Source organism: Panthera pardus, unplaced genomic scaffold (assembly GCF_024362965.1).
Source record: "Panthera pardus isolate Hobbes unplaced genomic scaffold, ASM2436296v1 HiC_scaffold_11, whole genome shotgun sequence".
Classification (NCBI taxonomy): domain Eukaryota; kingdom Metazoa; phylum Chordata; class Mammalia; order Carnivora; family Felidae; genus Panthera; species Panthera pardus.
In genome coordinates, this window is record NW_026526666.1 from 53,105,316 (window position 1) to 53,120,879 (window position 15,564).

The following is a 15,564-nucleotide window of genomic DNA, read 5'->3' on the forward strand; positions in this document are numbered from 1 at the left end:
GCTAACTAACCTCAGTTGATAAATGCCAACATTTGTAAATTTTTAGGTGAGGCTTTCATGTGAGCATTAGACAATTAGGCTGGGTTTTTTGTTTTGTTTGTTTTGTTTCAAATGGAAGAAATGCAACGGAGGGTCTTATACAGATAAAATACAGAAGATGGTTCATTCAAGTCTCTTAAGCAATTTTAGCCTGCACCCCTTCTCTCTGACCCTGTCACACTGATACATTGTTTCCATATTGCAGTGGGTGTATATGATATGTCCAGGGCAGTTGTTATGTCTGGTGGCCAACATGTCCGTAGTAGTCTGATATGGTCAGTGCACCCAGGATGGTTGATGCATATGACATAGTGGATCTAGAGTGGTCAGTGTATGTGGGCCATTACTGTGACAAGAGTGGCTGATCTGTTCCGACTGATCTAGATATGTAGCATTCATTTTGGTATCACTGATTTTTCCTTGTCAGGAAACCTTATTCTTTTCTCCAGGTACATGACTCTAAATGGGGGAATGCAAAGTGTCAGCTCCTGATGTAATATATCTAATCTTCCATGGGAGGGAAGAGACTTATTAAAGGGACTGGCCACAGGATTCTGGCTAGGAGAAAAGCTGGCCACTAGAGAGACTCAACACTGCTCAAGTCTAGTTACCTCCAAGTGGAGGTGTACCCTGACTCCTGGAATTCCTGCCCAAGGCCACAGGTCCCTTGATTGCACAGCGCTTAACTGTGGTCCCTTTGGGCAACAACAGTCAGAATGAGTAAGAACAACTGAGTAATCATAAGTGAGCACTTGGAGTGAAGACTTCATTCTACCACTTACTGGGTGAGTGATCTTGAATAACTTAATTTCTCTGAACCTCAGGTTCATTACTTCTAGCTGTACATAAGGCTTGGCTTATTGCCTGGCACCACAGAGCAAACCCTCAACAAATTTTAGCTACCTCCTATTACATATGCATATATACACAGATATAATTGTTTTACACACATGCGTTATATATACATATATATATATATACATACATACACATATTTAAAATACACATACACAGTTTAAGGAGGTTTCCTTAAGTATGGGTATGGTTTTCATTTAATTATTGGATGCTTACATATTCACTGGCTGAAAAGGATTAAGGGGAAAAATCACACTCAGTTTAACTCTAGGGTAAAAAACTCAAGTGATTTATTTGAATAGGTGGTATCCTCTGACAAACCACAATTCTATACAACTACACAACTTTTTTTTTGTTCCTCAAAGTTAGACAATCCTCACCTTCATACTTGTTTGCCTTCACATATCCTACCTTCTTACTTCATAGACATCTATCGAGCCACTATGACCCTCATTCCTAACCTCCAGTGTGTCTCTGTCTAAACCATTAGTCCCAAATTGGCTTAATATAGTTTAGCCTGTGCAATGTATTTGTTGTTGTCATTGTTTTAATTAAATTGAATGACCGGGTAGCGTTGCCAGCATCCCCAGGAACAATTGGCTGGAGCTGAGCAGTGACTCTCCCTTGAGAAAAAGCAGTGCACTGCTGTCTCCACAGCTTCTGTCACTTCCTACGGCCTTATACTCACCCCCCGTTTCATTGTTGTTTCCAATCTCTCCCTGGAGACATTTTTTTTTAAGTTTATTTATTTAGAGAGAGTGCATGTGCACATACGTATATGAGTGGAAGAAGGGCAGAGATAATCTCAAGGTGGCTCTGCACTGCCAGCGTGGAGCCTGGCACAGGGCTCGAACATGTGAACCATGAGATCATGACCTGAGCGGAATGCTTAAGAGCTGAGCCAATCAGGCACCCCTCCCCTGGAGACATTTAACCCTTCTTTACTCCTGTTATTATTATTTTTTTTTAACGTTTATTTTTGAGAGAGAGAGAGACAGAGCATGAATGGGGGAGGGTTAGAGAGAGAGGGAGACACAGAATCCGAAACAGGCTCCAGGCTCTGAGCTGTCAGCACAGAGCCCGATGCGGGGCTCGAACTCACGGACCGCGAGATCATGACCTGAGCCGAAGTCGGAGGCTCCCCCGACTGAGCCATCCAGGCACCCCATACTCGTTATAATCCAACCATCCCTTTCTGTTAAACTCAGTCACACCTTACTTCACATCTGTAGTACAATTTTATCATGTAAATCTGATGAGTCACTTTCTGGCATAGACTCTGTACTGTCTACTACAAACAAAGTTAAGACCAGGTCAGTACAACTTCCCCATACAACTCAATCTTACCTTTATCTCCCCAGTCCTGCTCCATACCTGTCTGACCTCCACCTGGCCTATGTGCTCATACTTCTGCCCACATACCATTCCCTCTGCTTGGGTTCCCTCTTTCCTCCATCACTCAGCTCAAATATTAGCTCTTCCTTGGTCTAGTTGGCTGGCTGAAAAAGTTACTACATCTGTATATTCCCAATTATAATCCAGTGAATAATCCCAACAGTTATGTATAATTATCTAAATATATTTCCATCTCCTCCAGGAGACTAAGGAAGTCAAGGGCAAAAACTGGGTCTTATTCATCTTTGCATCCCCAGAGCCTAATAGTGCTTGATAAGAGAATCAAAGTTATAACTAGATGACATGATATACTAGTCTTGGGCCCTTTTTCTATCAGTCAGCTTGAACTAAATTATGCTGTTGTACCAAATCCACCCAAATCCCAGGGGATGAGAAAAACAAAGGCTTATTTCTCATGCACAGTACTAATCCATCATGGACTAATCTTGCTCCACGTCCATTTTAGGATCCCAGTTGAAAGAAGAGCCCTAGGAGACTGACAGCCTCAGTGGAGAAGGAAAGAGATTGGTGACCATGCTCTGGCTCCTGAGGCTTCCGCTCAGAAGTGGCAGACTTCATTTTTGCTCGTATTTCATTGGCTAAAGCAAGTCAGTATGCCCAAACATAAAGCCAATGGGGCAGAAAAGTAAAATTCTCCTAAAGAGTGAATGGCTTTAACTTTGATACAATCTACCACATAGCCACCATATCCGGTTCACCTTCTAGGGGCATGGAGGCCTGTGGGACATTTCCTCAGGCTTCTAGGTCAGTGAGCTTTGGAACCCAGCTAAGGGGAAGCCCCTGCAGGAGACAGGAGAATGTGAGGTTGGGAGAAGCCAGGGCATCCCCCATCTCCCCCCACCCCCCCCAGTTGCAGGAAGGCTTCTGCAGAGGCTGGCTGTATTTCCTCCATGACTCTAGCATCCAGCAGCCAGGTCTCCTGAGTTTCCTGCTTCTGCTGAGTTGGCCCTTGACACTATGATCTTAGACTCACATCCTCTGATCTAGTCTCCTAATCTGCAAGGTAGGGAGAGAATCTACTCACATCATCCAGTTGTTTCAAGAACAAAACTAAAGAATGTTTATGAAAATATGCAAAGAATGAAGTGCTAGATAAAAAAAAGTGCTTGAAGGTATACAAAGTGAGGCAACATGGTGTTGCAGAAAAGGAGACTGGGGATCACAATGCTTACGTTCATGATCTTGCTCTGCCACCAACTGTCACCTCATCCAGGCAACACTGTGTTCACTATTTTCCTCATCTGCAAATTGGAGATAACAATGTTGATAATGAAGCGGTCACAGAATAGCATAAATGTGAAGAGCTATGAAGATGTATACTCTCAAGTGTAAAAAGCAATACAAATGTTAAATTAATTCACTAGTTATAAGCAGGAAAAAAAACTTTATTTCTATCAAATTAAAAAGTAGGAATCAATCTTCAAGCAAGATAATCAAAATAGTCAATAACAATTAACAGTTAGGAGAGCATGTACAGATTAGACTACAGGTTTAGATACTCTGAATTAAGCACATACACCCAAATCAAGAGGGCTGACAACTTTCACTGAAGAAAAGCACTGACTCATCGTAAACACACAACTTCTGGGAAACTGGAGCTGACTTTTCACAGGACAGTAAACCGAAGTGACAAGTTGTCATTGGCTTAAGAGAACAGATTTGAGCTTGAGAGGGGTCACAGTGAAACGCCATTGTAATGCAACAATTTCCCCAGAGATCTGTTCATCTCAAAAACAGGAATATATAAAAATCAGTAGTACAAATTCTCATAAAACTAGAAAAACCCTCTAAGCCCTAACACCTTGGAGCTTACATAAAGACTGAGTTTTTTTTTCTTCCCTTTACCCTTCACTAAATTAAATACAAAACAGTTTGTTTTTATTTAGCACATTTCTGACTTCACAGCCAAAGCTTTAAAATGAAGAAAGGTTTTATGAAATGGAATTAGACACACACCAACCCCAGGGAGAATCACAAGGTGCACTTGGTGTAACCTGCAAAAGTTACAGACAGGAAATCTTTATTTCCAGGAAGACACATGCTGTTTCCTGGAATAGCATAATTATTACCCGGAAGGAATGCACATCCATGCCATCCAAGGGCTCTTGTCCCCTTGGAAATGTTTCACCATCTCTCCCTCCCTCTCCCTACACACACACACACACACACACACACACACACACACACACATGCTCACTGATCAAATTGGGGGAATTTCCCTGAAGCATACAGAATAATGGCATTTATTTTGGCAAGAATTGTGCAATTTGTTAAAAGAAAGATAAGGTATGGCATTTATGAACAACTGTAATTATAGTATATCTCAACAGATGCAGGAAGTATATTTTTCTTCATAGTTGAAATACGGCTTCATGGGTTTCCCAACATCTGGCTCTTGCACACTTTTCATCTAGAAACCAGACTGGATCAGTTATATGTGGAAAGGGATGATAACTTATGACTAGACCACACTCCCGTATTAAAAAAAAAAAAAAACGAAACAAAAAAAAAAACAAACAGGCTGCATTGCTAGGTTCTCCTTTTGAGACACCAAATAGACCAGGGAGTTACTAAAAATGCAGGGGAATTAAAAAGAAAGCAATTCATACTAAGAACACAACTTGGCCTTATGAATTGCCTCTCTGGCAAAATTAAATGCAGCAAAAAAAGATACTGTGTTTTAAATGAAAGGTAATAAATGAAATTCATCAGGTAGATATGAATGTCTCCCGAGATCCTGTAACTCAGCAGAGTGCAGATGAGATATATGCTCTCTGTATATACAGTGTGCAACTACCACCAAGACCCACTGAGTGCCCACTTCTTGCCTCAGCACCAGAGTGCCAAAAGCAAAGATTCCAGGTACAATCAAATAACACTGCTTTACCTATTAATTAGAATGGGGAACTCAAAGGAGGAAAAGGTACAAAAAAAGGCCCTTTTGGATTTCTTGATTAATCCCTATAGATAGATGAAAATACAAACTTAAGTGAACAGAATGATTGCAGTTTTTACACAGAGGCAAGATAACTAAAACATCTATTACATTAGGGTAACTACTGCAGATTTAATTAGACAATGCACATAATGCACTTAGCATTAAGTACCAATAAACAGGAACTACTAAGAATGCCTATGCCTTAACATATTTGAAATTTGTGGTCTTTATGACCTAAGCAGGACCCCAGCAGGCTGGTAAGCTGTTTAAACTGCTAAACAGCTAAAGTCAAATACTGAAATCAGTTTAGTGAACTAAATTTTCTAACAGTCCTATTTATGGTTTTGCACAGGCACCCATCTATCTAAAACCATCCTGTCTCAACAACATTTTTAAGTGGTAGGTAGGCGAAGCCACAGCAGTAGCTCTTTCCAAGAATCCCCCTTATCCATTGGCGGTTATTACCTTTTTTCCTTCCCTACCAAAGGGAGGGGTACACCCTGGGTAAAGCTGGAGCTCATCTGAGCTTGGCTGCTGAAAGGTGGTGGGGAGTGACCCTGGGCAGGGCGGATAACACAGGAAGCCAATCTCCCCTGGTTTCCGCCAGAATTGTGCATGACAAGCAGTGAGTGCCACATCAGATGGCAGGCAAAGGTGTGAATGTAGCATTCAGGATCATGTTAATATGCAATGTGACATAGGCAAGATGGTATGCTGGGGGCTCCATCACCTGCCAGCACTTCAGGAAGGATGTTTATCATCAGGGCCTTATTTGGGGGTGGAAGTGAGGGAGTGATTTCTCCTGCTATCAGGGAAGAAAAGTGAGTAGCATCTAACTCCCAGAAGCCCAGATCTACAGGGAGCACTATAGTTGAAGGCGGATGAAGTGTTAAGGTCCCTTAGGGGTACAATACCATGGATACCAAAAGCATAGGTAGGTGAGGAACATGAAGGAAACTGACCCCTCCACAGATTAGCCTGGACCCAAGCCCAGCCTATTTCAACAGCCTTTCATTTTATAAGTGAGAAGTTAGGAAAGAAGATCAAAGGCTCAGATCTTCCTCTAGCAACTCCCTTTGCTTAAGCAAAGCGGGGAGGGGGAGAACAGTCCCATATAGAGCTGAATGTCACTTCTGCTACTTTTGACGAGGCCACTTGGAAATACGAGCAAAATCAAGCAGGCTCAGCACCCTAGGTTGGTTGGGACAGGACACAGATAGTTAACATCCAGGAGCAAACTCAGGCTGCAGAATCAGGAAAACCTGGGTGTGAGTCCTGGCTGGACTGTCTGTTGGCAGCAAGAGCCTGGGCAAGATGCTTCACATCTCTGACCCTTGTCTTCCTTGTTCATAAACATGGCCTCATGCCTATCTCAAAGGATGCTTGGAAGATTAAATGAGTGTTTGCTAAGGTCCTACAACTTTACCTATCGCCCAAAGGCCTTCAGTAAATGATACTTATTTTATGTCTGCCTTAGTGTTAAAGGATATTAAACACAGCAATGTCTCCAAGTTCTAAGTAAGTGGGAAGCCTGTTCAGACAATGAAAAGCAAAATTAATTCACAACTGGCTAAATCACAGAATATGTGGACCGGTAGGAATCTTATAGACACCCAAATTACTCTCTTTGCAGAACTGTGAAGGAACCGTATCTGTGGCAGTAGAAGAAAAACCAAGAAAAGATGTCCCTTTAGCTTTTATCAAAATATTTTCAAGAGAATTTTAATTTTTTACAAAATTACTGGAGAAAATGCTAGAGAGCTTGTTGAAGAAAATCTGAAATAGACTTTTTAGGCCACTGAACATGAAATAAGTATCATCTTTCAAAGACGCATGGAAAAGGTGTTTGTCTTTTTTATTGGTCACACCAAGCACAGGGCCCTCACCAAGCACAGAAACAGCAAATGCCGTTGAGACACTGAGAGGCTCCCACACTGACTATAACTATCTATTCTGCTGGAGGAGAAGAGGGAAGGATTGAGAACTAGAGTATGGCATCAGGGACCAGCCATTTCTCATAACTCTCTCAAAAACTCCAAAGGGAGTCTGTTAAACACAAAGAGAAGTAAAGAAAGAGTCATGTAGATTTTTCTACTTCCAAAAGGACACAAACTTTCCTCTCTTGAATTACCCATAAAACAACCTTAACTCTCTAGTTTTCCTAGTTTTTAGAAATTGTCTCCATGGCAGTGCTAGTCTAAATTGTGCAACTTTCTTCATATCAGGTTTGTTTTCTCCGTACCTGGTTCCCCAGGAAACCTGAGCTTTACCTACAGGTCTGATTTTCACCCTGTCCCCACCAACCGGCATTCAAACATGGCTCTTCTAGAGCACTAGAAGTCCGTATCATGCACTGATGTTTCACAGACCTGAACTGGGCATCTCCATTGCATACACCCAAAAAGTAACATGGTGATTCAGAGAATGAGGAGACCAGTCTATGTTTCCACTAAGGTAGTCAAAGAACATTCGCATGAAGGTATAGAGGAGAGGAACTGTGAAGAGCGGGGCAGTATTTGTAAGGAAGATGCAATCATTACCATACAGAACACATCTGCCAGGGAATTGACTGGAGATTCTCCAGGACATCTTCAGAAAATAAACAATGCATTGCAACACCAGAGGCGTGCTGAAATAGGCTCCCCGCCCCCCTTCTCTTCAGTATGAGGAGTTAGAAGTCACTCTCAGGAATAGCAAAGAACCCTCCTTAGGGACAATCACGATGCATGAAGAGGGGTATTTATTTTTAAGGCAACAGGAATAAATTTCATTGTCCTTCCCAGAGGAGAGCCAGAATTACATTAGGTGGCCACCAAGTCTGGAAACCAGGCAAATCTTTAATAAATGGTTTATTGATATTACATTACAAAGAATGACAAAATTGTATCATCTATATTTCTAGACTTAATGGCCACCCCACAGAAAGCATCTTTGGAATAGAAAGAAAAAAAAAAATTAAGAATTTGTTTTCCCATAATCACAAAGCTGTCATACTCAGTCTGGGCACAGCTAGTGCAACATTTTCCTCAACCCACAGGCTCCATTCCCTTTACCAACTATTTATAATATGTTTGGGTCACTCACAGGAGAAAAACACTGTCAGCATCAACATTTAGCAGCATTTCAAAATACATTTTTTTTGTCTTGAATAAAAAGCTAAACTATTCTTTTAGTGCAGTAATTCCATATGGTCTTATTACTTCTATACACAAGATAATGATTCTTTAACGTGTATGTAGTATCTCCCATTTTTCTGAAGACTCCCAAAGACTTTGAGGATTTTATTTTTTCATGATAAAAGAAAAGAGCAGTGTCAACCCATGAGGGTCAGCCCAGCAGCGTAAGTAGACCCTCTGCAGAGCTCAGTTCCTGCTGCAAGAAGCATCTGGACACCCTCCCCTCACTCTCGGCTCTTAGAAAGGAATCTGAGAGAGATAAAAGCAGTAACTATCTATTACTTCATAGTCTAGGAAGGGAGAAAACAGATGTACCAAAATACAGTCTAATAAAAATACTAGAAGCCAAATCCTTTCATTCCAGGATGTCTGAAAAAGGAGAGACTCTACAGAGCATGGAGGCAGAAAAAGGTAGCACTCCGAACAGAAAAGCTAATTGTGGACAGTCACTCAAGGCCAGAGAAGTGACCACAGAGCAACTGGCTTCAATCGCACGGTCACCAGGAAGGGCACATACCAGAGAACTTGGGACAAGGCCGGGGCTACTGCCCTTGGCATTCTCAGGCCACCTGGTGCTGTGGTTCAACAGCCTTTGGGGGGCAGGGAGAACCAGAGGCCAACACCATCACGTGTTAAAAGGCTACTATGGCAACAATGTGATGGTCAGAAATCAGCTAGAGTTTGGGTTATACACCCTTTGAAATCCAGCCTGTACTTGCTTTCTTGTGAAGGGCTTGAGACGTGCAGAGACATCCTAGACACGTGTGGGTGACCCTTCATCAGAAAGGCAGAGAAGAGCCTCTTCATTAACTCTTTCTCCTCATTTGTTTTCATTTCAGTTCACCATTTGGACTAGAAAAGACGCTGCAAGCTATCACCGCTAGCTTCTAATTTGGACACGGCACCAATACTACACATACAACTGAATGAATGACATCTTCCTGGTTCTTCATTGGGCGGGCTCAGTATGCTTCTTTGGACTGAATAGGTGTGATCTTGTTTGAGAAAAGCATGTAAACATAGGGCCAGATTTTATTAGTCTCCGTCCCAGAAAATTGGTGAAGCACTCCTCGGCTCCTGAAAAATAAAATCCAACACATAAACGCATTTTAGGTTCACTTTTTTTTTTAAATGTTTATTTTTGAGACAGAGAGAGAGAGAGAGAGAAAGAGAGAAATAATGCACAGGGGAGGGGCAGAGAGAGGGGAGACAGAGGACCCAAAGTAGACTCTGCACTGACAACAGGAAGCCCAAGCTCGAACTGACAAACTGTGAGATCATGACCTGAGCCGAAGTCAAAGTCAGATGCTTAACCAACTGAGCCACCCAGGCGACCCTTAGGTTTCTTTTTAACATGATATTAGGGCAGGTGAAGATCCAGGGTATAAAGCAAGCATGATCTCATGGTCTATCACACACACTGCTAAGTGCCAAAGCAGCCCCCGCAAATGTATCAACACCTGCACTTGGGGATACTTAAATAAGGCCACAGCTTTTACAATTCTGGCATGCCTAGCATGATACCACCTCTTCTTCTCCTATTTAAAACATATCAAAGAGGGGCGCCTGGGTGGCTCAGTCAGTTGAGTGTCTGACTCTTGATTTCAACTCAGGTCACAATCCCAGGATCGTGGGACTGAGCCGCGTTGACAGGCTCTGCACTGAACATGCAGCCTGCTTAACTTTCTCTCTTTCTCTCTCTCCTGCCCCTCTCTGTGGCTCGCATGTTCTTAAAAAAACAAAAAAAGAGGGGCGCCTGGGTGGCTCAGTCGGTTAAGCATCCGACTTCAGCTCAGGTCATGATCTCACGGTCCGTGAGTTCGAGCCCCACGTCGGGCTCTGTGCTGACAGCTCAGAGCCTGGAGCCCTTTTCAAATTCTGTGTCTCCCTCTCTCTCTGCCCCTCCCCTGTTCATGCTCTGTCTCTCTCTGTCTCAAAAATAAATAAACGTTAAAAAAAAATTTTTTTTAAAAAGAAGAAAAAAAGAAAAACATATCCAAGAATAACATTATATGGACAATACCAAATTTGCCTCAGTACACACTTTCAAAAAACAGATCACTGGGGCACCTGGGTGGCTCAGTCAGTTAAGCATCTGACTTCGGGTCAGGTCATGATCTCAAGGTTCGTGAGTTTGAGCCCCGTGTCCAGCTCTGTGCTGACAGCTTGGAGCCTGGAGCCTGCTTCGGATTCTGTGTCTCCCTCTCTCTCTACCCCTCCCCTCACTCTGTCTCTCTCTCCCTCAAAAATAAACATTAAAAATTTTAAAACAAAACAGATCATTGACAAACTTTGGTACTATAAAACCCTTGTTACTTACAACAGATCACAAAACACAGGATAGATCATAGTAACATGATCAGGAACTTCTAATCTAAAGGCCTGCTAAATTATTTGGGAGCTGAAGGGTCAGAAATTGATATATAGCGGAGGCTGTAGACAGCTGTCCTGCATGCAGTCTGCAAATGGGTTTTGTTTGGTTTGCATGCTGTTAAAAATGTTATCTGTTGCTAATAGTTTTAAAAATTGGGATTTACACACACACACACACACACACACCACCCCCACATACACACAAAGCCAGATTTCTGCTTCTCCTGAGAAATAGGTATCACTAGCCACTCTGGGTCTGAGTGCCCCTGTGGTAATAATTGGCTGAACATCATACAGCAGCTGTACAGTTCAACTGTCACTCACCTGCCCAGATTAACACAGCCCATTACCAGGTTTGACACTCATTTCCAATACCTGCCTGGCCCCCGGAACCATATGAATCTGCCATCCGTAGCTTATAGTTTTAGCTTTTTTTTTTTTTTCCTTTGGTTAAATTCCCTCCTCGACATAGCTAGTCAAAAGGTCCCTTCTAATCCTCCATCCAAATGACATATGTGGGAGTGTCAAAATATAAGCCATTATTTCAGCTCCTTAAAAAGAAAGATGAATATAATTCTACACGTAATTTTACAACCAGACAGAGAGGATCAGGTTTCGGTCCTTGTATTACAAGAATTTCAGCATAAAAGAACTGGACTATATCTCCCATGTACAACCCCCAACATTTCACCTGACCTGCAGGGAGGAACTGGGCCTTTAGGATTTATCTAGCTTAAAGAAACACCACCCTACCTCAGTCCAGTGTCCTTCCCACTGGGCACCATACTGTTTTAATTGGCCCTCCGCCATGAAAATGTTGAAGCACACTCACTTGTATAATTCAATGACTGGCTTTGCCACATCCTTGTACTGTCTTAGCCGGGCAGCAACTGCTTCAGGTTTATCATCCTCCTGCTGGACTAATGGTTCACCAGTAATGTCATCAATCCCCTACAGATACCAGAGAAACCAGTTAATACGGCCAATAGCTGGGCCATTCCATAGATGAAAAACTTTCCTATGCAAAACCCATGTATTCACCTTTGACCCCTCCCACATGATGAATTAGGCCTGATGACAATGGTAATAGTGAAAGTAGTTGAAAAAAAGAAATAACACTCTTAACAGTATGTTAACCTTATCCATTGAGAGCTGACATGAAATCGTTATTAACTTCTCAGATCTTTCTGAACATGTTACACTGCTACTGATAAATGATATTTTCAATTTATAGTTTAAAACTCCATGCTGCCTCCCCCAACAATAAACGACCTTTAGACACTATCACTCTGGCCCTCTAAATATTCCTAAAACTGCCTTGCTTTCTAAAGTTTGAGCTGTTAATAAGGAAAATAAATCATCTCAAAGAACCAAGTGGTTTACTTAGGAGAACACTGATCTAGGAGAAGGTATCTCTCTCCTACCTCTGCTAGCTTTCAAATCCTTTTCTGAGATTAATCTTACTCAGGCTATTTTACTAGATCACATAATGACTTGCCTAAAGGTAGATTAAATAGGCATGAATCATATACCTATGATAAACAAGAACAAACATTCCGAGAACTGAAAAGCTGCAATTCTAAGAACCTGATTTTTGACATATTTTAACCTTCTCAGGAAACATATCTACTTAAAAATGGCAACGTGCACATAAGAAGATCTTGCCTCCTGTGTCCACGCCTATTACCCACCAGGGGAGATAGTCACATGAAATAAATCTGTCAAAAGGCAGGCTAGAGCAGAACCAAAAGGTTCAGGCAACTCAACTGGATAATCAGAAACCAGCTATAAATTTGAAACACACTAAAATTCCATTACAGCTCAGGGCCATGGGTACATAATTTATGCTTATGATTTGTTGGTGAGCCCCATAATCATCACATGTGTATTCCATGGCTGTTACCCTGACACAACAGGAGAGATGGGGGTGGGGGAAAGCTGTACATCACCTCTACTTTCATCCCCTTTACTTATGGTTGCAAAGCTCAGAAGTCATTTCTAGGACCTCAGAGCACCAGTAAATACAACAACTACTTCTAGAACGAGCAGAATGATGCTGGGGTGACAGCATCCCTCCTTCCAGGACAGCCTGGCCACAGTGGCTACCAAGAGGTAGCCCAGACTAGCACTTCCACTGCTGACTTTGGGGGCAGCACTGTAATAACTGCAGGTGTTCTTTTAGTATACCCAGTCTTTGGAAAGCAACTTAATATTAAAGGTTCTCAAACTTTAAGAGAATCTTTGCTTCAGCAGGGCTAGGCGGAGCTAAAATGTGAAGCATCTGTGTTGGACTTCAGTGCGTATTCAGGACCCTCTTTTCCCCTCCATCATTTTTCCCCCTCTACTAGTTTCTTGAAAAAGAAAGGAGGAAGGGACCTAATACAGGAATTCCAGAAGTATTTACTATATTTTTAAAAAGATTTCTGGGGCACTGGGGTAGCTCAATTAGTTAAGCACCGACTTCAGCTCAGGTCATGATCTCATGGTTCGTGGGTTCGAGCCCCTCATCAGGCTCTGTGCTGACAGCTCCGAGCCTGGAGCCTGCTTTGGATTCTGTGTCTCCTCTCTCTGCCCCTCCCCAACTCATGCTCTTTCAAAAATAAACAAATGTGAAAAAAAAAAAAAGACTTCAAAAGGCAACTAGTTCATTTCGCCCAAATGAATAAGACTCACTGGAACTTTATCAATGGCACTCATGAGCTGGGAAGGCATCCTTACCCTCTTGAAGTTGGTTTTCTGTAGTAATTATTGACTCTATCGATATTCAGGTCTACCTATTCCATACACATTAATCCAATAAGATACAACTGTCACCTCTTTCACATTTGGAGGATTAAAAGTAATACTATCTGCCTCCCCATAATTGGAGTTAAGAATCATATTGAGGGGCGCCTGGGTGGCTCAGTCGGTTAAGCGTCTGACTTCGGCTCAGGTCATGATCTCGCAGTCCGCGAGTTCGAGCCCCGCGTCGGGCTCTGTGCTGACAGCTCAGAGCCTGGAGCCTGCTTCGGATTCTGTGTCTCCCTCTCTCTCTGACCCTCCCCCGTTCATGCTCTGTCTCTCTCTGTCTCAGAAATAAATAAAAAACGTTAAAAAAAATTAAAAAAAAAATCATATTGAACTAATTCCTATCATTACCAGAAAGAACAGTAATTCTTTAAATGAGTTCATTAACTTAAAAAGTTTCCTGGGGCACCTCGTAGCTCAGTCGGTTAAGCATCTGACTCTTGATTTTGGCTCAGGTCATGATCTCACAGTTCATGAAATCGAGCCCCACATTGGGCTCTATGCTGACAGCATGGAGCCAGCTTGGGATTCTCTCTCCCCCCCTCTCTCTGCCCCTTACCCACTGCACACACATACTCTCTCTCAAAAATAAAATAAACATTTAAAAAAATAAAGAAGTTTCTTTAAACATGTACCTTTATACATGCTTATTTTATGTAAACATGCTGTTTTTTTGAACTTGCTATTCCTCTAGTCTTCCCCCTTTACATCCTTACTCCCATCTCTCCCATGACCCCGCCCACTTTAACCCCAGTTCTTCATCCAGACCCAGTGTTAACCATTTATCCCTGGTCTTATGAAGCCAGAGAGCACTTATAAACACACACACAAACAGATATGTGTAAAGAAAGACAGTCACTGTTTTATAAAAATGGAATCATTGTGCTATTTGCTTTTCATATTCAGTAATACACCTGGAGGAAATGTTTCTTCAGGTCAAAGTATATAGCACAAAGTCTTTCTTTTTACTGACTACAAAACGTAGATATTCGCTAATTCATTTAATCATCCCCTGCAAATGAGCATTCATTTTTGTGTTCAGATTGTTTTGTTTTTCCCTAAAATCAACACTGGAATAAGCGACACTGTGTACATGATCTTACCTGCTAGTGCTTTCATCTCCATAACCTATACTGCCAGTGGTGGGTTGAATGAAATAAAAATTTTAATGTAGGGGTGCCTGGGTGGCTCAGTCGGTTGAGTGACGACTTCAGCTCAGGTCATGATCTCACAGCTTGTGAGTTCAAGCTCCACATCGGGCTCTGTACTGACAGCTCAGAGCCTGGAGCCTGCTTCGAATTCTGTGTCTCCCTCGCTCTCTGCCCCTCCCCCACTCACACTCTGTCTCTCTCTCTCTCTCTCTCTCTCTCAAAATAAACATTAAAAAAATTTTTTTAATGTACATTGCTAGATTCCTTTTTAAAAAGACTACAAATACTAGGTCTGATAAAGATGAGAGTATCATTTTTCTCAGATCCCCACCAGCAATAGATGTTATAAACTTGAATTTGCCTTCCTTGACCACTAGTGAATGAGAAATTTCAAATACATTTGGCCATGTAGATTTGTTCTTTTTTGAATCATCTATTCATATCCTTCCTATACTTTACAACCAAAATGCTGTGCCTCTTTCTTGTCAGTCTGTCAAAGGGCCCTGTATAGTCTTACATGCACATGAGGTGGATTGAAGTCCAGGTTATACACCCTTCCACTGGGAGGGTGAATCCAACGTCGGCTGAGACGGTCTTTGAGTGTTTCAAATGGAATGTTCAAAGTGATCACTAGATCCAGCTCGCAGATTCTGTCCAGGGCTTCAGCCTGTACTAATGTCCTAGGAAAACCTAAATGCCAAAAACAAAACATATCAAATGCAAGACCTTTCCCAATTCCAATGAGTCAATGAAATATTTTCAGTGACAGAATAATCAAATCTATACATATATCACCCAGAATTAAGTTTTTATCAGACATTTATGTCTA

At 42.0% G+C, this 15,564-nt stretch overlaps 1 protein-coding gene across 5 annotated transcripts in view; it reads right to left on the reverse strand.

Moving 5' to 3' along the window:
- Nucleotides 1–3,674: 3,674 nt before the first annotated feature.
- AK4 (adenylate kinase 4) overlaps nt 3,675–15,564 on the reverse strand; it is a 75,099-nt gene continuing 63,209 nt past the window's right edge. For all 5 annotated transcript variants that reach the window (XM_019449010.2, XM_019449006.2, XM_019449008.2 and 2 more), the window contains 3 exons: nt 15,253–15,425; nt 11,630–11,748; nt 3,675–9,501 (listed from right to left, as the gene is read on the reverse strand). In XM_019449010.2, coding sequence (XP_019304555.1) covers nt 9,387–9,501; nt 11,630–11,748; nt 15,253–15,425 — 407 coding nt within the window. In that variant the 3' untranslated portion in view covers nt 3,675–9,386. The remainder of the gene's footprint in view (nt 9,502–11,629; nt 11,749–15,252; nt 15,426–15,564) is intronic.